At 60.8% G+C, this 21486-nt stretch overlaps 2 protein-coding genes across 2 annotated transcripts in view; both read right to left on the bottom strand.

Annotated features, from left to right (window-relative positions):
* Positions 1 to 21486, bottom strand: part of MRPS2 (mitochondrial ribosomal protein S2) — a 229276-nt gene that overhangs the window by 204360 nt on the left and 3430 nt on the right. The window lies entirely within an intron of this gene.
* LOC132212556 (ficolin-2-like) lies at positions 8450 to 16370 on the bottom strand. The gene is made up of 9 exons (XM_059658486.1): positions 16229 to 16370; positions 14575 to 14685; positions 13991 to 14044; positions 13359 to 13394; positions 12536 to 12568; positions 11882 to 12009; positions 11395 to 11524; positions 10691 to 10825; positions 8450 to 8932 (listed from the first exon to the last, which is right to left on the bottom strand). Exons 1-9 carry the CDS (start codon positions 16320 to 16322, stop codon positions 8685 to 8687), a joined length of 969 nt encoding a protein of 322 aa, XP_059514469.1. The 5' UTR covers positions 16323 to 16370; the 3' UTR covers positions 8450 to 8684.

Raw genomic sequence — 21486 nt, 5'->3', positions numbered from 1 at the left:
AGGGAAAGGCAGGGGAAGAAGCTTAACTCCCAGAATGTCCCGGTCATCTTGCCGGTCAGCGGCATCCAGCGTGTTCTCTGCGTCTGGTTTGGGTGACTGAACGCCAGCTCACCTGCTGGGTCAGGGCCCCTGGGAGCGGGAGGCACTTCCCGGAAAGCCAGTTTCTGGGAATTGTACACAAAAGTGTCCTTCACCTACAGGTTACATATTAGCCACCGAGGCGAGTGCATGGAACGGACAATCACGGGGCCCGGGCGGCCGGTCCTGCCTGAGCCAATTCACAGAGACAGGCTGGGATCATGGATGAGCGTATACTCCGGTCCTGCCAGCAGCGTGGAGAGCAGCCGTCACCCACAGACCCGTGCTGTGCCCCCCGTAAGCCGGCTGCTGACATTGGCTCTGGCTCCTGAATAAACCCTTTTCCTTGGGTGGAAGGACAGAGGTGACGGGGAAGTAGCCAAAGGGCGAGCCAATGGCCGCTCACAGGTCATGGGGCTGGAGACCGGCACAGGCCTGCGGGTGGCAAAGGGCGGGGGGCCTGCAACGGGCTGGGGTCTGGCTTCTGGAACAAGGCTGCTACCTTCCCAGGGTCACAGGCAGCTCCCTGCGGGGTGGAGGGGCCCGTTTCCAGGTGAGCCCCCGGGTCCCACGTGTACCTCCCAGCCAGGTGGGAAGGTGCCTCTGTAATCAGTGCAGAGCCAACACGGTGAGCGGAGCAGGAGTCATATTTCGGACAGTGACAGCGGGTCCCCACCTTCTCGTTCTGCCCTGTCATTCACGGGAGGGGGAGGTGGTGACAGGCGAGATGGTCACGCCAGCCTCCTGCACACAGAGAACAGTCTCAGGGGAGGGGGATCCCCGGGGGCTCAGAACTCTGGACGATGGCCCTGCTCCTGGGGGAGGGGACGCAGGCCGCCTGGGCGAGGGAGGTGGCCGAGCCATGGACACGGCTGGTGCTGTGACCTGCCTGCACGTGGACCTGCCTCACCGCCTGGCTCCCCCGCAGCAGGCCGGCCGGAGACAGACGTTCCCAGGATCATATTCTAGCGCCAAGGAAGCTACGTCAGCTAGTCAGCCGCCCCCATTCCCTTATCATTTCTCCTGTGAAGGATGATCTGTGAGTAGCATGTGACTGCATACATCAGCCTGTTTTCTTAAGAATTCTAGAGACGGTTCATAGGAAGCAGCCTCCGTCCCCGGACATCCCAGCTGCCAGGCGTTTGCTGACCTTTGACCCAGGATCTGAACAGACGGGGTTTGTGGACAGTCCCCTCAGCGGAGAACTCTCAACCCCTCCCTCCATCCCTTTGTTCCCCCCACACCTCCTCCTCCTACAAAACACCTCTGCCTGAGTCCATTTGTTAAGATGGTCTCTGCGCCCTGGCCACTGTGTCTCAGTGGTTAGAGCATTGGCCTGAGCACTGAAGGGTCTCGGGTTCGACTCCTGGTTGCTGGGGTCCAACCCCAGCGGGTCCAGGGGTCCCCATAGGTGTGGACAGAGTCAGCGAAGAAGGAATGACACGGAGACAGCGTTCAGTTGATCAGCAGCCTAGCCAGGATCTCCAGCCAAGTTCTGGTCTCGATCTCCAGAGAGGTTCTGCTTAGGATCTCCAGCCAGGTTCTCCAGGCAGGTCCAGTCACCAGGTTCTAGTCAGACTCTCCTGCCAATGTCCGCAGTCAGGTTCAGTCCAGGATCCCCTGCCATGCTCTCTCGCCAGGCTCCGCCTCCAGGCTCCGAGGCCAGTCCCTGTCCAGGATCCTCCGGCATGCTGTCGCCGCCAGCGAAGTTCTTCTGTCTCTAGAGAACGTTCTGTGTAGGTTCTGTGCCTAGGCTCTGTCTCTCTTGGTCCTGTCTTCTGAGTTCTGTTCTAAGCTCTGAGTGTTTCTGTCTTGTTACAACTGTATTTATACCAGTTGATTCAATCCTATCAATCTCTATTACAAAGGTTAGGGCGTTTCTTATCTCCATTCCAGGGAGAAAAGATTATGTAATTTAAGCATGATTGTTCGTAGTTAAAGGGATTAATTACCCGCCTGGCACTTAGTTGAGGGGTTTTATTCCCTCCCTAACTTCAGGGGAAAATCCCTACCTGGGGATTCAACCTTTCTTGGAGAGGTGACTTTGGTTAAAACACAGTGCCAAGAAGGTGAGCAAACATATTAAGAACCGTATGCCATATATGCCAGGTCCCTTGAAACAGCAAGGATGGACCGGCTCCCGGCACCTGGTGGAGGGCACTTTCCTGGGTTGCAGGTTCACTCCCTGCCCCCTGGTTGGGGCGTGTGAGAGAGGCAACCAGTTGAAGTGTCTCTCTCACATCAATGTTTCTCTCCCTTCCCTCCTCTTCCCACTCTCTCTGAAAAGCAATGAATAAAATATCCAAAGGTGAGGATTCATGAAAATAAAAATTTAAAAAAGGGATGACCTTTGCGACGAGTCTGCAGTCTCCTCGGGCTGCTGGCTCCTGAATAAACCGTCTTTCCTTGCAGCAGCACCGGCCCATGGAGTACCTGTGGTGGCAGCAGGTGTTGTGCCCAGATTTCAAAGTTCCCAAGACCCCCAGGGAGCCAGTCAGTCCCATGCAAAAGCAAAGAGTCCTTTATTATGCAAGCCAGCCTTCGCTCCCCGTTCACCAGACCCACCGACACAGCGGAAAGTCCAGTGGCCGAGAGAGCGAGGCCTGATGGGACAGGGGGTTTTAAAGGGGGGTGGATTGGGGGCAGGAGAGGGCTCTGTGGGCCCCGCCGATTGGCCAGGCACGAGTCGGTACAGGATGTGGTCATAGTGATGGCCTGCACTTCCCTTGATCATCATTGGTTAATCCAGAGAAATCCTGGGTGTGGCTAGCAGCGGCTTCTTCCCATGAGGAAGCACATGGCACCGTCCCAAGATGGAGAACCCAAGGCAAGATGGAGGGCGCACTCCTTGTCCGGCTCCTGCTGCTGCCGCTGGAACTCGCCACAAGGCAGGATGGCCCCCCCCCCCCCACACACACAGCACCCGCAGCCGGCCTGCGGACAGACCGGGACTCCAGCGCATCTGGGCGGCACAGGCCCAGCAAACGGGGTGCGGCCGGTGGAGCGGCCCAGCTCTGGAGGAGCGGCATCCGCTTGGAGCAGGCCCGGCCCATGGGGTGCACTGCAGCATGGCGGCCTCCCCGAGCCTGGGCACGCGCCCCACTCCGCTGCCGCCGCTGCTGCACCAGGCCCGGTGGGGGGGGGGGCAGCCTGCGCCGGGCTCCCGCCGTGGGCCGTGGGCCGGGGAGCCAATCCCCCCCCCCATGGGGGCCCGGCGGCCGGCCCACGCAGGCCCCGGCCCCCCCCACCGGCCCGAGTGCCGCATGGACCCCCGGCCCCAGCGCGGGCAAGCGGGGAGCCGACCACGGGGGAAGGGAGGAAAGAGCCAGGCGGTGAGGCCTTCCGCTCCTATGACCTCCCCCGTGGCCGGTCGCCGCCTGGCCCCACCCCTCGGCCCGCTGGCCACGAGCGGCCGGTCCGGATACTCGGACCGCTCGGGGGAGGCCAGCCCCTAAGGCGGGCGTGGAGGGATCTCAGAGCCGGGCGGCCAGACTCCTCCCCCCGCACCGCCCGGAGAGGCGAGCGGTGCGCCTTTCACAGGCAGACGAGCCCGGCTCGGTACCAAATCCGGCTCTTGGGGTGTTGGCAACAGCTCACAGCACGCGGCCTGTTAGAGGGACAGCCTGCTCGTCCAATGGAAAATATGCATTTGAGTCGTGGAAGGAGTGAGTGACTGATGTGCAAGTCAGGGTTTGGGGACAATGATGAGGCCTGGAGTTCCTAGTATGTGTACGTTCCCCCATTTCTAAGAATCAGCGCATGCTCAGAGGCCCCGTAAAGGCAGACAGCAGGGATGCGGGGACACACCTTCCAATCGGTGGGCCTTGCAGATGCAGGTCAAAGGTCGCAGGGTCCGAGGGCCGAGCCAGTGAGGGAGGGAGGATGCTTCCCGGCCCGGAGGCAGGTCAGTGACACCCGCCTGTCACGGCAGAGTCAGGTCACGGTCAGAGTCCGGTCACGGTCAGAGTCCGGTCACGGGTCAGACTTGAAAGCGCGGGAAGGGGTCAGGGGCCCTTTGACATTAACGCTGTAATGAACTGAACAAATGACACCTGAATTAATTTACAAACACGGTGACACACCAGGTGAGCGTCTCAGAGCCTGGACATAAGAACAGAGCGAACAATCACAGATTCACAGATTGAAACTGTGCCTTCCCAGGTCAGAGCCTGCACAGGCCCATGTGGGGGCTCGCGGCCCGCCCAGCAGGGGTCCAGGCCCGCACCTCCTCTGGCTGGTGAGGGCCCCTACCCTGAGGGTAAGCTGCATTCCCGCCAACCCGGCGCCCTGGGGCCGGTGGTCAGGAGCCTCCCTCCCTTCCTCCCGCTTCCCTGGGGCGGCCCTGACCTCAGCCCCGTGACGCCAGGGCCCGGGACGGAGAGCATGCTGCTGAGCATCCGGACATCAGCTGAGACCCGGCGAGGGCGCTTCCCAGGGTCGCTCCGTGCATCCTGGGTACTTTCCGTGCCCGACTGCCCCCCTGCGAGTCCCTGGATGGGACGTGCTCTCCTGTCAGCCCCCGTGTCCCCGACTCCGGCTTCTCTCCTCCTGGGGCGGTGAGGGAAGAGGCCAGTCTGCCCCGCACACCGCCCCCCCCAGCGGGGCCTTCCCGCCCTCCTCCCCTCGCGCTCCTCTGTCTGTGCCCAATCCCACTCTACAGCGAGGGGTCGAGGTGGCTTCCACCAGCACGTCGCTGGGAAAATGGGAAACACCACCTGCGCCTCTCACGTCTGAAGCTCTGCCCTGTGAAGGGCTCCCGGGTCTCGGGAGGGAGCGTGTTTACGGTGGGATCGGCCCCGGGAGCCCCAGGGAGGGGGGTCCTGTCTGGAGCCGCGTGGCAGCCAGGAGGCAGGAGGCAGCCCCAGCGCTGGCCGGCCACAGCCCTGCCTGTTCCCAGCCAAGCGGGACACCCGGGAACTTTCTAGAATGACAAGCTCTCGGGGCCTCGCACAGCTACAGGGTAACTTGTTCCGCAGCAACAAGTAGTACAGATGCTAAAGGGCTTCTTCCTCTGTGTGTCTCCCTCACGGAGTGTCCACCTCGTCCCAGCCGCCGGGGCCTCTCAGGCCAGTGGTTCCTCGTTTGAAAACGAGTCAGAGAAAGTCCCCAAGGGCAGCGAGGTCCCCGCATGGCCACACACGCTCGTCCCCACACACGCCCGACAGGGAGACCCTCCCAACCTGCCCGATGCCCCGTCTGTCCCTGCGGGGAAGCCCAACCAGGAAGGAGAGGAGTGAGTGTCGCCTCTCACAGCCAGGATGCTCGGCCTCCGGGAGGCGGAATCGCAGGGCAGCCATGGCCAGGCTTTGCGGAGGGGACCAAGCTCACCCCAACTGGGAGAGCCTGCCCATCAGCGCCCACCACCTTTCAGTGAAGGGATGCAGCTCAAGGCCGCCACCTCTGAGTCTGCCTGGGCGTTTGCCCCTCTGAGTGTTTCTCACTCTTTTTTAAAAAATTTATTTAATACCAGAGTCCGGTGCCTGCACCCTCTCCAATCTTGGACCCCTCAGGGGATGTCAGACTGATGGATTAGACCCTGTGTAATTGGGCCTAAACAGGCAGTCAGACATCCCTCTCACATTCTAGGACTGCTGGCTCTTAGCCACTCACCTGCCTGGCTGCCAGATTATTCCTATCCACTCCCCTCCCGGCCTGATTAACACATAACTGCTCCCCTGCCGGCCTGATAACCCCCAACTGCCTTCCACTGCAGGCCTGTCCCCCCCCCCCCCCCCACAGGCCTGGTAACTCCCAACTGCCCTCGCCTGCCGGCCATCGTGTGATGACTTGGGCTGGCCATCTTGTGACACGAGTGTTTGACGCTCAATTTGCATATTACCTTTTTATTAAATAGGATATTTTAATTGATTTCATATAGGAAGGAAGGGGGTGGGAGAAACATCACTGATGAGAGAACATCACAGATGATCAGCTGCCTCCTGACACCCCACACTGGGACCAAGCTCACAGCCCGGGCCTGTGCCCTGACCCAGATGAAACCGTGACTCTTGGTTCACAGGTCGATGCTCAACCCCTGAGCCCCACCGGCCGGGCCCTTCTCAGTTTTCTCTCTACCGAATGGTGCCGGGATGGTGTCCCCCAGGCCTGACCGTCTGCAGCCTCTGGGCACTGTGGTCAGTCCAGCCGCCTGGACCGAGAATCGGTGCCAGTGTTTACTAACAATGCCAACATGGTCAGGGGCAGCTCCGAGAAGCACGTAACTTCTTCTTCCCAAGGTGATTATACTTATAATGGCTTCAGTGGGGGGCCTAAAAGGGGGACTTCAGGATGGTTGCAGCTTGGCCAAGAAAATAAGACGTCCTACGGAGGTGCAGACATTGCTAACGTTGCAGGCCCCTGGGATATGGGAAAATACATTCAGACAGTTACTAACCTGGGGATCCCTAAGGCCACCCGATGGCTGTCTGATCGGCATCCCCCACTCCCCTCCTGCCCTAATAGCACCACTATTGAGCTGGGAGCATTTCCTCTAAGGCAAGATTGCGCCAACCTGTACCAGTGAGACATAGTATTTCTGGCTCTGACGTGTATGTATTGGATTGGTCTCACAGGCTTGACGCTAAATGTCCCCATCACGCGCTTATGTCACCAGGAGGGTTTGTGGGTAACGCCGTGACCGCGGAAACAGGAGGTTTACAGAAAGGTCTGTGGCATTCAGCCGCTGCCCTTGACTTTCTTACTTTTACTGGCTCTTTCTTAGCTGATATTAAAGGAGCGTGTTCATCGATCCCTTGCCATGGCTTACCAGCCTGTGTCCAGCCTCCATGTGTCTTGGTGACTGGAAAGGTGAACATCACCGGATTGGACTCCCATTATGCTGTCCAGTGCCATCACTGTAACCTCACCAGCTGTGTTTCCAGGCATCACGTGAATGAAGATATATTAATTTCAAAGCAGCCTTCATTTATTATGCCTCCTACCAACATAACAGGGAAATGGTATCAGGTGCACGCCTCCAGGCACTGCAGGAACTGCACAATCAGCTCTCCCAGGAACAGCGTGCTGTGGGCTTATTAGTTCTGGTCTTGTTACCCTCATTACTGTCATCGCATCTGCTGTAACTGCTTCTCTTCCATTGACCCAGAGCCTCCAGAATGCAAGGTTTGTCCATGAATTGGCTCAGAACACCTCAGCTACACTTCACAATCAAGAAGATACAGACAAAAGGCTAGAAACAAAGCTAAATGCTCTGGAAGCGGTAGTGATAGGACTAGGTCATCAATTAGAAAGTGTCAAGATGAGACAGCAGCTGCAATGCCATGCTGCTTTTACATATATGTGTGTGACTTCAGCCTGCTCTGACAGTTCTCTATGTGACTGGAGTAAAATCAAGATGCACCTACAGGGAATATGGCATCATAATAATATCAGTATAGACCTCGTACGGCTACAGAAACATGTGCAAGCCATTCTGAATAGTCATGATGAAATTTTATTTCCAGTGAAACTGGCAAAAGAATTGCTGGATGATTTAAAAGGATTTAATCCATGGAAAATGTTAAAACACACCACCTGGCACCTAATAGGATTCCTTTTTTTTTTTTTTTAAATATATTTTACAGAGAGGAAGGGAGAGAGATAGAGAGTTAGAAACATCAATGAGAGAGAAACATTGACCAGCTGCCTCCTGCACATCTCCCACTGGGAATGTGCCCGCAACCAAGGTACATGCCCTTGACCAGAATCGAACCTGGGACCTTTCAGTCCGCAGTCCGACGCTCTATCCACTGAGCCAAACCAGTTTTGGCCTAGTAGGATTTCTTTATGTACCACTAACGTACCCTGCTTTCTTTTAGTCAGCAGCAAGCTCCTGAGACTCATGCCCGAAGGCTCCAATGAGATGTCCAAGCCACATTTAAAATATAAAGAAGGCGGAGATGTAGACAGCACCTGAGAAAGGTCCCCGAGCTGATTGTCATCTGAATCCAGTGGCGCCTGGCTGACCCATGACCTGGAAACATACCTTACCAGAGGCAGGTGTGTTGTCAGTCTGACCTTTAGCTCAGGCGCCAGGCACGTGAGTTCCAGCCAGGCACCAGGAACAAACACGATTATCCAGACTCATTGAGAAGTGATGATTACAAAGAAGCCACAAGAATGCACATATTTTCCTTATCTTAAACGTTCCTAAAACTTCCTGGTAACTTACTGTATAAAATAAACCCACTGTATCTGCTCTGGGTCCCTGTCTCTCCGTCAGAGGGCAGCTGACCCACCCTGTCCCAGCTTTCCCTACTGTCTTTGTGTCTGTCTCTTTCATTTTCCCAATCCCCTGTCACCCCTAATCAGGACTCCTGTCCACTCTCTAGCTGTGCTGGTCGCAGAAAAGAGAAATATTTATAGACGCATCGTGTGCCTGCGGAGCCAGGCGAAGCTTTATTGAGGATGCGTGCAGTGCGCAAGGTCAGGGTCACCCTCACCCTGGCAGGTGGGAGAGGAAGGCGGGAGTCGGTTAGGTCTCCAAGCTGAGGGTCCCTATGGGCAGGGAGCGAGGCCAGGGTGAGCTCCAACTTTCCCTGGGAGCCACCTGTGCCCGTGCGGGGGGCGCGGGACCTGCTCAGAGACGCTCCAGGCCGCCTACCGCCCTACACGGGCCGCACCTTCATCTCGGCCACCATGTAGCTGTAGTTTTTCCCCTTCCCTGAAATCCAGACGATGCCGTTCGGAGAGCTCTCGTTGGTGCCCCCGAGGTAGCGCCCGTTCAGGTGGGACATGTAGCATCTGTAGTACCACCAGGCGCCCTGGTAAAGCTCGGCGCAGTTGCCAGAGTCCGCGTCGTTGTCCCGGTCTTTGGTGGTGAACAGCGAGTTGTTGTGTTGGGTCAGGGAGTCACCTGCCGGGAGAAGCGGGGTTGCTTACACTCAGCGCCAGGAGGTGCCGGCTCCAGGTCCGGCCAGAGCTGTCCAGCTGCGCGTCATGCGCTGTGAAGTCTGACGGTGCCGCGCACGCCAGCGAATGCTCGGTCGGCGGATCCCTGGCCTCGGTCTCCCCCCTCTGCTCTGTGCCCGCCAGCAAATGGGCACTGTGCCCAGTAGAGGGGAGGCCACTGCCCAAGACGTCCAGGTCCCTCGGGCCCCACGGGAGGGACGTGCGCCATGAGCGGTGCTACCCGGGTGTCCTGTCCACCTGCTCCAATGCAGGTGGTCAGGAGGGTGACGCTCAGGTCCTGCACTTTGTAGCCGTGTGTTCCGCCATCGTCATGGGTGCATCCAGGTGGAGGCGGGTTATCCCAACGTGTGGATGGAGGAACGTGGTGAGGCCAGGCCCTGCCCAGGCCCGAGGACACAGAGCCAGGACCCGCCCAGACGCTCTCCACTGCCCACCCACTGCCTCCCCTTCACTAACCACCCCCACTGCCCACCCACTGCCCAACCCCACTTTATACTCCCCCACAGCCCACTCCCCACTGGCCACTCCCACTGCTCACCCCCACTGTCCATCCCCTGCCGGGAGCCGGTCCATCCTTGCTGTTTCAAGGGACCTGGCATATATGGCATACTGTTCTTAATATGTTTGCTCACCTTCTTGGCACTATGTGTTTTAACCAAGGTCTCTGAGAAAGGTTGTTTCCCCACGTAGGGATTTTCCCCTGAAGTTAGGGAAGGAATAAAACCTCTTAACTAAGTGCCAGGCGGGTAATTAATCACTTTAACTATGAACAATCATGCTTAAGCTACATAATCTTTACTCCCTGGAATGGAGATAAGAAACGCCCTAACCTTTGTAATAGAGATTGATAGGATTGAATCAACTGGTATAAATATAGATGTAACAAGACAGCAAGACACAGAACTTAGAAGACAGAACCAAGAGGCACAGAACCTAGACCAGAACCTACACAGAACCTAGAGACAGAACATGGCAAAAGATCCTGGACAGAAACTGGCCTCCGAACCTAGAGACAGAACCTAGCGAGAGAACATGACAAAAGATCCTGGACTGAACCTGACTACAGAAATTGGCAAGAGAACCTGACTAGAACCTGGTGACTGAACCTGGCTGGAGAACCTGGACAGAACCTGGCTGAAGAACCTAGCGAGGGAACATGGCTACAGAACCTTGCTGGAGATCCGAAGCAGAACCTCTCTGGAGATCAAGACCAGAACTTGGCTGGAGATCCTGGCTAGGCTGCTGATCAACTGAACGCTGTCTCCGTGTCATTCCTTCTTCGCCGACTCTGTCCACGCCTTTGGGGAACCCCTGGACCCGCTGGGGCTGGACCCCAGCAATCCCCCACTGCCACCCCACTGCATACCCTCCACTGCCCACTCCCCAAGCCCACTGCCCACACCCACCCACCCCTCTCACAGCCTATCCAACTGCCCACTCCCAATGCCCACCCTCCACTGCCCACCCCCATTGCCCACCCTCCATTGCCCACCCCCACTGTCCAACCTCCACTGCCCACGCCCACTGTCCATGCTCCACTGCCCACCCCCACTGTCCACCCCTACTCCACCCCCCACTACCCGAGCCCACTGCCCATCCAAATGCCCTCCCTCAACTGCCCACAGCTCACTGCCCACCACCACTGTCCACAGCCCAATGACCACCACCACTACCCAACCCTGACCACCCGGCCGACACTCACCAGCGCTGCCCCCGGCAAAGGCGCCCAGGATCAGCGGGTACTTCTCATCCTTGCTCCCCAGCCTGAACGACTGGTACTTGGCAAAGTGGCGGTTGCCCTGGAAGTCCACTAGGTCCACACGGAGCTCGTTGGTGCCTGCGGGGGACAGGGCCTCAGTCCCGGGAGCAGGGACCTTGAGCTGCCAGGACGTGGGTGACACTCAGGGGACCTGGCACTGGGCATCCAGGACAACCCTCGAGGTCCCCCAGAAAGTCCCCGTCGCTGAGGGGTGGGGGCACATGTTCCCATAGTGTCGTGCCAAACCCCCAGCCCTCCCTCCAGCGCCAGAGAGAAGGGGGTCCCTCGGCGTTCGGGGGGAGAAGGTGTTGGCACAGCCTCGCAGGAAGCTGCCCTCTCCCGTGTGTGTTCAGGGATGGGACACGGTGGGCGGCGAGGGCAGGGCTGGGCGCGGGGCCGAACCCCAAGGAGGGCCTCCGTGTCCCCCCCGTGTTGGCCTCTGAGATGCCAGCGGCCATGACTGGTGGAGGTCTGCCCCCCAACCCACTTCCTCTGGCCCTGACGCCCCCCTTCCGCTGGACCTTCCTGTCCTTAGAGGCGGCACGTGTGAGGGCGGAGGAGCGGGCTCTGTCCAGGTGGCCCAGGTCAGAGGTCGGGGCAGGAGGGTTACCCCCACCCCCACCCCCAGGCCGCGGCCCGGGCCCTACCCTGGGCGGTCAGGGCGTGGATGTGTTCATTGCCCAGCCAGAACTCGCCCAGCTGGCTGCCGAAGCCCTGCTTGTAGGCGGCCCAGTCCCGGTAGAAGTCCACGGAGCCGTCCACCCTGCGCTGGATCACCTGGGGGAGGGAGACGGCGCTGCCGCCCAGCACGGCCCCGCCCACAGCCCAGACCCCGGGCGGGCAGACGGCGCCCACGTGGGACCGAGGAGGACGTGGCAGGTGGGAGAGGGGAGGCCACGGCCCGGAGCCCACACCCGGAGGCGCGGGGCTCCCTGGGGCCGGGCCCACGGTCGGGTTCACCCACCCCGTCGGGTTCTCTCCGTCCCCTGGGAAGGGTCAGCCCCGGACACAGGGGCCTGGACAGTGACAAGGGCCCCGGAGCGCGGGTCCTCGGGGTGGAGCCTGGTCTGCGAGGTTCCCGGCCAGGCAGCTGCCCCCCCAGCACCGCACCGCCCTCCCGCCGCCGGCACTCACGGTCCAGCCCCCGCCATCCGTGTGCATGTCGCACAGCACGGTCAGCCGCCGGCAGCCGGGCAGGTAGATGGTGTGCCAGCCGCTCAGGATGTGGCCCCTGGTGAGCATTTCCCTGCAGCTCCGAGGTCCTGGGAAGGGAAGCGGCACATGGAGGCCCCCAGGCGGGAGGGAGGGCGGGACAGTGCGGTCTGCGTGGGCAGGAGGCTCCAGGGCTGGACAGAGATCCCACCAGAGCCACCAGCTGTGATGGACAGGCCCCGTGTGCCCGCCCCTCCCCCTATGGCCCCCCAACCTTGGTCTGCGGGCACTGGGCCTTTGGGGTTCTAATATTTTGGGCAAGAGACTAGGACTGTCAATGGGGACCCAAAGGCAGGAGCGGAGGGCGGGGCTGAGTGCTGTCCCATGTGATTGGCCAGAGGTGAGACAGGGGGCGGGGCTGAGTGTTGTCCCATGTGATTGGCCAGCAGGGAGGCAGGGGGCAGGGCTGAGTGCTGTCCCATGTGATTGGCCAGCGGTGAGGCAGGGGGCGGGGCCTCTGGGCCTGCAGGCTGATGGGCTGCATGGGGGACCCCAGCCCATGATCCCTGCAGGGAGAGCCGGGCACACCCGCTACCTGGGGCCAAACTGGGCGCTGGACCCGGGCTGGTCGCCCACCTGTGTCACATCGCTCAGCTTCCCACGATGCTCCTGGGGGAGAGGAAACACACGTGAGAGGCAGGACGGCCAAGCCCTGGTCCCTCCGCCCCAGGAGGAGATGGAGGCCCTTTCTAGATGCTTCCATAGGAGGCTGGTCCCCCAGCCAGGCCCCAGCCTGCCCCCTGGGGAGGCCCTGGCTGTGCTCCCGGGAGGCGGAGTCTGAGCCTCAGCTGCCTCCTGGGCCCAGGGCAGCCTCGGGGACATGGGGATAGCGGGCTGCTCGGTGGGGAGGGCAGCGAAGGGGCGTCTGCGCCTCGTACCACAGTGGGGTGAGCCTGGGGGAGGGTGACTGTCTCGGGTCCAGAGAGGGGTCACCAGGGTGTGCACGTCCGGGCCCTTCTCTGACTTCCTGGACTTTGTGCAGGGAACGTGGAGAAGGTGTCTGTGTCATCAACTCTGCACCAGCACGTGGAGCGTGTACATGTGTGAGGGTCACACGCGTGTCATGGGTAGTTCAGGGCACATGTTCCACATCTGCTCATCGTCTGTGACCACAGCTTGGCTCACAGCCTCTCGCCGAAGTTGCGTTTTAATCGCTGCCCAACTTCCTCGAGCCCCAGGCAGAGTCCCGGGAGGACAGGCCGGCCCTGCTCAGGGGTCCGAGGCTGGGACGGGAGGGATGGGCTGCACAGGCTCTGGGAGGAGTGTGTTCCCATCCCGCCCTCCACACCTCCCCGTAGAGGGAAGGCCTGCTCTCCACCCAGCCCCTGCTCCACACCCTGGGAACCCCCTTGTGCTCAGGGTCCGGGAAGTAACCCCTGGGAGGGCGGGAGGGCCTCACCTTTCTCTCCCCGCTCGCCCTTCTCCCCTCGGTCTCCTGCAGAGAGAGGAGGGTCAGCACAGGCTCGAGGACAGGACAGGCTCATGCCAGACCCCGTCAGCCAGAGGACTCGCCTGTTCCCACCCTCCTGGGGCTGAGAGAGCCCAGGGCGGGGACAGGTCATGGGGCAAGGGAGCCGGGTCTCATTTCTGTGCCGGGTCAGTGCTGGGTTGGGGTCGGGATCAGCCCTGGGCCCCCTGGGTGCTCTGGACACAGACCCAGACCCAGGCGCTGGGTGAGGGAGCACCACATTGAGGGCAGAGTTAGGGTTAGGGTTACCATTAGGGACAAGGTTAGAGTGAGGGTAAGGGAATATAGATAAGGTTAGGCATAAGGATAGGGTTAGGCTTAGGTTTTGGGATAAGGATAGTGTGAGGGTTAAAATTAGTGATAAAGATAGGGTTAGGGATAAAATTAGGGTTAGAGTTAGGAGTAATAATAGGGTCAGTGTTTGGGATGAGGATAGGATTATGGTTGCCATTAGGTTATGGCTAGAAAATTTCAAATTTGACCCGGGACGTGCCCCTCCTCTCTCCCTGCCCCCAGGTGGTGAGGGGTCCTGCCCAGGCTCTCCATGCTCCTTGTTGTGTTACCTTTGGGCCCGGGGGGTCCCGCATTCCCAGGGACTCCGGATGGGCCTGGTTCTCCTGCAAATTCAAACATGTCAGTGAGCAAACTCTGGGACCCTGGCCCCTAGCACCCCCAGGTTAGACCCTCGGGAACCAGAGGGAGGGGACCGGGACCCCAGCCTCCTAGTCCCTGCTGTACAGTCAGAGTCCAGGACCTGCCACCAGGGGCATTCAGAGGGGAACAGGCCTGAACCCAGCTCTGCCCTTGTCCGGGGAACCTGGGCATTTCCATTGGCTGTGACTGCCGGGCCCGCTGTGGTCGCCCCTGGAGACAGGCCCCCCGGGCTCAGCTGGGACCAGGGAGGGCAGGGAGGACAGTCCAGCCGGGTCCCCCCGCAGCAGGTGCATCATCACCAGGAGCCGTGCTGGCCGCCCACACAGGCCCGGAGGCTCCGTGGGTGACCCGAGAACAGCTCCCTCCCACGGGGACCCACACCCCAGTGGACCAAGCCCCAGGCCCCTCCTGAGACCTGCTGGGGGCACTGCCTTGTCTTGTCGGGTCTCCCTGGGCAGGGACGAGGCCCAGTCCCTCTCACCCGGGCACTCACCTCTCCTGCCGTCGGCGCCTGCCTCTCCCTTGGGCCCCTGGGCCCCAGGCAGCCCCGGGCAGCCCCGGAGGATGGTGAGCTTGTCGGCCTCCAGCCCCAGCACCTTCACTTCTGCAGAGATCAGCGGGCGCCCCTCAGTGTGAGGACATGGGCCGCTGCCCCCCCGCACCCCTCTCCTGAGGGACCTGCCACCATGGGGACCCCGGCCTGGCAGATGGCTGTGCCCGGGCCGCCTGCCTCAGCTGGAGGGCCAGCCTGGAGGGGAGGCGGTGCCGCCTCTGCTGAGCCTGTGGTCGGTCCTCCCCCAGGTGATGGGCCCGGTCTCGGGGTCCACCTGCCCCCGGGGAACCCGCTCCTCAGGCTGTGTGTCCTCAGGTGTCACTCAGCCCCTCTGGGCTCTGTGCCCGGCTGCAGAGTGAGAGCTGAGGGAGGCTTTGGGGGTCAGAGTGGCTGATGCGAATGTGTGAGGCCTTAGGAAGAACACCCCCCACGGCGGCCCGTCCAGTGAGTGCATCCCCGCATCTGTGACAGCGGGGACGGGGGCAGTGCCGCGTGTCACCCCCATTCCCCGGGCATGTGGCCTGGGAATCCCGGGCTGGAGGGTGCGGAGGGTGGGGGTCCCTTGTCATCCGAGGACACACAGCAGCCCCCGCAGAACTGGAGCCAGGTGGACCTGCCTCTTGGAGTTCAAGTGCCTCCATCACAAATAAATGGCCTCTAGGGAGGGTGTGGGGACCCGGAAAGCCGCTGCTTCCCGGGGTCCCCTTGGGGTCACATGGTCCGCGGGCCTCTCCTCTGCAGGTCCTCCCTGGGCGGAGCCAATGGGGACCTCACTTCTGCATTCGCTTAGTTTTTGCTCATTAACAACAGGGCACCCGGGGGTTGGGGACAAGGAGAGGCCCTGGTGGAGCCTGGCCGGTCAGAGCGCCATCCAGGTCGCGGAGACTGTGGGCGCGATCGCCATCAGGGCGCGAACAACGGGAACAGCAAATCCACGTTTCTCTCCCTCCCTCTCTCTCTTGCAAATGAATAAATTTTTAAAAATCCTTCTATTTAAAAAAAGAAAATAGGACGCCACGAGGGGCGAACATGGACTCAGCGTGACGTTCCCCGTGAGGCCCGTGTGTCCCTCCTCCCGACTCAGCGGCCTCTCTCCTGTCACAGGGGACACGCTCCCTCCACCTCTTCACAGGCCACACTGCAGGCCCTAGGGCCCTGGGAGGCAGCACCTAGTCCCTGGTCCCAGCCCCTCCCACAGCCAGAGACTCCGGAGGGAGGGGTGGCACCCCCTGGAGAGCTCCTGGGCGAGGAACAGAGGTCGGGTCCCGTGGGGACCCTGGGACCCTTGCCCTCTTGCTGTGCCACCTCGGGGAGCAGTGGGGCCGCCTGTACCCCAAGGCTCAAGGCCCCCAGCCCTGGGTGCGACCTTGCACTGACCCCGGCTGGGGGAGGGGGCGCTCTCCAGCCTCCCCCCTCACACCACCTGAGCCCCTCATGGGAGGACCCTGAGGTCGGTGCCTCTGCAGAGGGTGGTTAAGCCTCAGTCTGAAGAAGAATGTTCTGGAAGGACCCGGCAGGGGGCTGGCAGTGGTCTGTGCGGAGGCTCTCAGCTCTGGGACTTTTGTCAGGCCGGCTTGCCTGGCGCCTGGCTCACCTGGACAGTTGTCAGTTGTGGTGGCTGCAGTGCCCAGGAGGACGAGGGCCAGGACCACGGGCCCCATGGCAGCGGCTGCTCTGGTTGGTGGCATCCCGGGTCCTGCTGCCAATGCCCTGGCACCTTTTATTGCTGCCTGAGCCCCGCCTCTGCTCTAGTTCCCTCCTGGCCAGGCCACTCCCTCCCCAGCCCCAGAGGACGGTCCCTCCACCACGCACTCAGTCCCCCCTCTGCAGTGGCTCCCTTCCCCTCAGTGGGACCAGATGCCCCGGGTGGGGAGGGCTGTGTGGGGAGGGCCTGCGTGTGTCTTTATTATTTTTATTAAAGATGTATTTTTATTGACTTTGGAGATGAAAGGAAGGAGAGCGAGCTAGAAACATCGCAATGAGAGAGAATCACACCCGCCCTGGGATCCAGCCTTCAACCCGCGCATGTGCCCTTGACCGGGATTGAATCTGGGACCCTTCCCTCCGCAGGCTGGCACTCTATCCACTGAGCCACACCGGCCAGGGCTGCCTGCGTGTTGTCCTTAGAGAAAGTCCAGGAGCCCCCTCTCATCCCGCAGCTCTGCCAGGGGGACCCCCCGGAGGAACCCCGAAGACGGCAGGGTGGCTGGGGAGGAACTCACTTGCATGCAATGGGCTGCGGGTTAGGGACTCCCTGGGGTCCAGGGTGGGCAGAGAAGCCGGAAGGGGAGAGGGAGGGAGGGAGGGGAGTGGAGAGAATAGGAGGGATGGACAGAGTAGAGGAGGGAAAGGCAGGGGAGGAAGCTGAACTCCCAGAATGTCCCAGTCATCTTGCCGGTCAGCGGCGTCCAGCATGCTCTCTGCGTCTGGTTTGGGTGACTGAACGCCAGCTCACCTGCTGGGTCAGGGCCCCTGGGAGCGGGAGGCGCTTCCCGGGAAGCCAGTTTCTGGGAATTGTACACAAAAGTGTCTTTCACCTACAGGTTACATATTAGCCACCGAGGCGAGTGCATGTAACGGGCAATCACGGGGCCCGGGCTCCGGTCCTGCCTGAGCCAATTCACAGAGACAGGCTGGCATCATGGATGAGCGTTCACTCCGGTCCTGCTGGCACGTGGAGAGCAGCCGTCACCCACAGACCCGTGCTGTGCCCCCCGTAAGCCGGCTGCTGACATTGGCTCTGGCTCCTGAATAAACCCTTTTCCTTGGGTGGAAGGACAGAGGTGACGGGGAAGTAGCCAAAGGGTGAGCCAATGGCCGCTCACAGGTCATGGGGCTGGAGACCGGCACAGGCCTGCGGGTGGCAAGGGCGGGGGGTCTGCAAAGGGCTGGGGTCTGGCTTCTGGAACAAGGCTGCTGCCTTCCCAGGATCACAGGCAGCTCCCGGTGGGGGAGGAGGGGCCCGTCTCCAGGTGAGCCCCCGGGTCCCACGTGTACCTCCCAGCCAGGTGGGAAGGTGCCTCTGTAATCATCGCAGAGCCAACACGGTAAGCGGAGCAGGAGTCATATTTCGGACAGTGACAGCGGGTCCCCACCTTCTCGCTCTGCCCTCATTCACGGGAGCGGGAGGTGGTGACAGGCGAGATGGACACGCCTTCCTCCTGAGCACAGGGGACAGGCTGAGGGGAGGGTGACCCCCGGGGGCTCAGAACTCAGGACGAGGGCCCTGCTCTAGGGGAGGGGACGCAGGCCTCCCGGGCGAGGGAGGTGACGGAGCCTTGAACACGGCTGGTGCTGTGACCTGCCTGCACGTGGACCTGCCTCACCCCCTGGCTCCCCCGTGGCAGGCCGGCCGGAGACAGACGTTCCCAGGATCATATTCTAGCGCCAAGGAATCTACGTCAGCTAGTCAGCCGCCCCCCATTCCCTTATCATTTCTCCTGTGAAGGATGATCTGTGAGTAGCATGTGATTGCGTACATCAGCCTGTTTTCTTAAGAATTCTAGAGACGGTTCATAGAAAGCAGCCTCCGGTCCCGGACATCCCGGCTGCCAGACGTTTGCTGACCTCTGACCCAGGACTGAACAGACAGGGTTTGTGGACAGTCCCCTCAGCAGAGAACTCTCAACCCCTCCTTCCAGCCCTTTGTTCTCCCCCCCTGCCTCCTCCTCCTACAAAAGCTCTGCCTGAGTCCATTTGTTAAGATGGTCTTTGCACCCTGGCCACTGTTGATCAGTGGTTAGAGTGTTGGCCCGAGCACCAAAGGGTATCGGGTTTGATTCCTGGTGGAGGGCACGTTCCTGTGTTGCAGGTTCACTCCCTGCCCCCTGGTTGGGGCGTGTGCGGGAGGCAACCATTTGAGGTGTCTCTCTCACATCGATGTTTCTTTCCGTTTCTTTCCCTCTCCCTCCCTCCTCCTTTCCACTCTCTCTGAAAAGCAATGAATACAAATATTCTGTGGTGATGATTCATGAAAAAAACATTTTAAAAAAGGGATGACATTTGCTACTAGACACAGTCTGCAGTCTCCTCGGGCTGCTGGCTCCTGAATAAACCGTCTTTCCTCGCAGCAGCACCGGCCCCTGGAGGACTGGTGGCGGCAGCAGGCAGACGAGCCCGGCTCGGTACCAAATCCAGCTCTTGGGGTGTTGAGAACAGCTCAGAGCACACGGCCTGTTAGAGTGACAGGCTGCTCGTCCAATGGAAAAGGTGCACTTGAGTCTTGGAAGGAGTGAGTGACTGATGTGCAAGTCAGGGTTTGGGGACAGTGATGAGGCCCGGAGTTCCTAGTGTGTGTAAGTTCCCCATTTCTAAGAATCAGTGCATGCTCAGAGGCCCCACTAAAGGCAGACAGCAGGGACACGGGGACACACGTTCCAATCGAGGTGCCTTGCAGATGCAGGTCAAAGGTCGCAGGGTCAGAGCGCCGAGCCAGTGAGGGAGGGAGGATGCTTCCCGGCCCGGAGGCAGGTCAGTGACACCCGCCTGTCACGGCAGAGTCAGGTCAAGGGTCAGAGTCAGGTCAGGGGTCAGAGTCAGGGTCACGGGTCAGAGTCAGGTCATGGGTCAGAGTCATGGTCACGGCAGAGTCAGGGTCACGGCAGTCAGGTCACGGTTCAGAGTCATGGTCACGGGTCAGAATCAGGTCACTGGTTGGAGTCAGGTCACAGGTCAGAGTCAGGTCACGGGTCAGTCAGGTCACGGGTCAGAGTCAGGGTCATGGGATAGAGTCAGGTCTTGGGTCAGAGTCAGGGTCACAGGTCAGAGTCAGGTCATGGGTCAGAGTCAGGGTCACGGGTCAGAGTCAGGTCACGGGTCAGAGTCAGGGTCACAGCAGAGTCAGGTCAAGGGTCAGAGTCACGGTCACGGTTCAGAATCAGGTCACTGGTCAGAGTCAGGTCACGGCAGAGTCAGGTCACGGGTCAGAGTCACGGTCACGGTTCAGAATCAGAGTCACAGGATAGAGTCAGATCACAGGTCAGAGTCAGGTCACGGGTCAGTCAGGTCACGGGTCAGAGTCAGGGTCACAGGATAGAGTCAGGTCACGGGTCACAGTCAGGTCACTGGTCAGAGTCAGGGCCACGGGTCAGAGTCAGGTCACTGGTCAGAGTCAGGGTCAGGGGTCAGAGTCAGGTCACCTGTAAGAGTCAGGGTCACGGCAGAGTCAGGTCACAGGTCAGAGTCAGGACACAGGTCACAGGTCACGGGTCAGAGTCAGGTCACAGGTCAGACCTGAAAGCACGGTGAACGGTCAGGGGCCCTTGGACGTTAAGGCTGTTATAAATGGAACAAATGACACCTGAGGTGACACCAGGTGAGCGTCTCGGAGCCTGGACATAAGAGCAGAGCGAACAATCACAGGTTCACAGATTGAAACTGTGCCTTCCCAGGTCAGAGCCTGCACAGGCCCATGTGGGGGCTCCCGGCCCGCTCAGCAGGGGCTCCAGGCCCGCACCTCCTCGGGCTGGTGACAGCCCCTACCCTGAGGGTCAGCTGCATTCCCGCCAACCCTGCGCCCTGGGGCCGGTGGTCAGGAGCCTCCCTCCCTTCCACCCGCTTCCCTGGGGCGGCCCCGACCTCAGCCCCGTGACGCCAGGGCCCGGGACGGAAAGCGTGCTGCTGAGCATCCGGACATCAGCTGAGACCCGGTGAGGGCGCTTCCCAGGGTTGCTCCTTGCATCCTGGGTACTTTCCGTGCCCGACTGCCCTCCTGCGATGGGACGTGCTCTCCTGTCAGCCCCCGTGTCCCGACTCTGGCTTCTCTCCTCCTGGGGCGGTGAGGGAAGAGGCCAGTCTGCCCCGCACACGGCCTCCCCCAGCGGGGCCTTCCTGCCCTCTTCCCCTCGCGCTCCTCTGTCTGTGCCCAATCCCACTCTACAGCGAGGGGTCGAGGTGGCTTCCACCAGCGTGTCCCTGGGAAAAGGGGAAACACCACCCGCGCCTCTCACAGCTGAAGCTCTGCCCTGTGAAGGGCTCCCGGGTCTCGGGAGGGAGCGTGTTTACGGTGGGATCCGGCCCCGGGAGGCCAGGGAGGGGGGCCCTGACTGGAGCCGCCTGGCCGCCAGGAGGCAGGAGGCAGCCCCCAGCGCTGGCCCGGTCACAGGCCTGCCTGTTCCCAGCCAAGCGGGACACCCAGGAACTTTCTAGAATGACAAGCTCTCGGGGCCTCACAACTTGTTCCGCAGCAACAAGTAGTACAGACGCTAAAGGGCTTCTTCCTCTGTGTGTCTCCCTCGCGGAGTCTCCACCTCGTCCCAGCCGCCCGGGCCTCTCAGGCCAGTGGTTCCTCGTTTGAAAACGAGTCTGAGAAAGTCCCCAAGGGCAGCGAGATCCTCGCACGGCCACACATGCTCGTCCCCACACACGCCCGACAGGAAGACCCTCCCAACCTGCCCAATGCCCGTCTGTCCCCACGGGGAAGCCAGACCAGGACGGAGAGGAGTGGGTGTTGCCTCTCACAGCAGGACGCTCGGCCTCCGGGAGGCGGAATCGCAGGGCAGCCATTGCCGGGCCCCTGGGGAGGGTTGCCATGCTCACCCCATTCTGGACTTAAGCCCCTTTGCAACTGGGACCGGGAGGGGCACTGTCTCCTCAATCCCAGGACCGGGAGTGAAGCAAGGCCAGGTGCCATCTCAGCTCCCGTCTGCTGAAGATCCGCCCAGCGTGGGCAGCTGCAGGTGCAGGTGAGTTCTTGCTGACAATTGTTGGGGATGTGACTGTGGGGAGCCGAGGCTCCAGGCTTCAGAGCACCCCGACCGAGTCCAGCACCTGTGCCTAGGTCCCAGGATACGCCTGCAGGAGCATGCACCGGCCCCGGTCTCCCAGCCACACATGCACCTACTCCTGTAGTTT

Source organism: Myotis daubentonii, chromosome 11, assembly GCF_963259705.1.
Source record: "Myotis daubentonii chromosome 11, mMyoDau2.1, whole genome shotgun sequence".
NCBI classification, from domain to species: domain Eukaryota; kingdom Metazoa; phylum Chordata; class Mammalia; order Chiroptera; family Vespertilionidae; genus Myotis; species Myotis daubentonii.
Note: the sequence above shows the minus strand (reverse complement) of the source record. Positions and strands in the feature narration are given on the sequence as shown.

Bases quoted from the DNA above. Each gene is read 5' to 3' on its own strand.
- LOC132212556 (XM_059658486.1), bottom strand. From the start codon at position 16,322: ATGCCACCAACCAGAGCAGCCGCTGCCATGGGGCCCGTGGTCCTGGCC. The intron at 13,395-13,990 runs GTAACACAACAA...CTCTCTCTGCAG, and splicing joins GGGACCCCCCGGGCCCAAAG to GAGACCGAGGGGAGAAGGGC. The intron at 12,010-12,535 runs GTGGGCGACCAG...TTCCCTTCCCAG, and splicing joins AGCTGAGCGATGTGACACAG to GACCTCGGAGCTGCAGGGAA.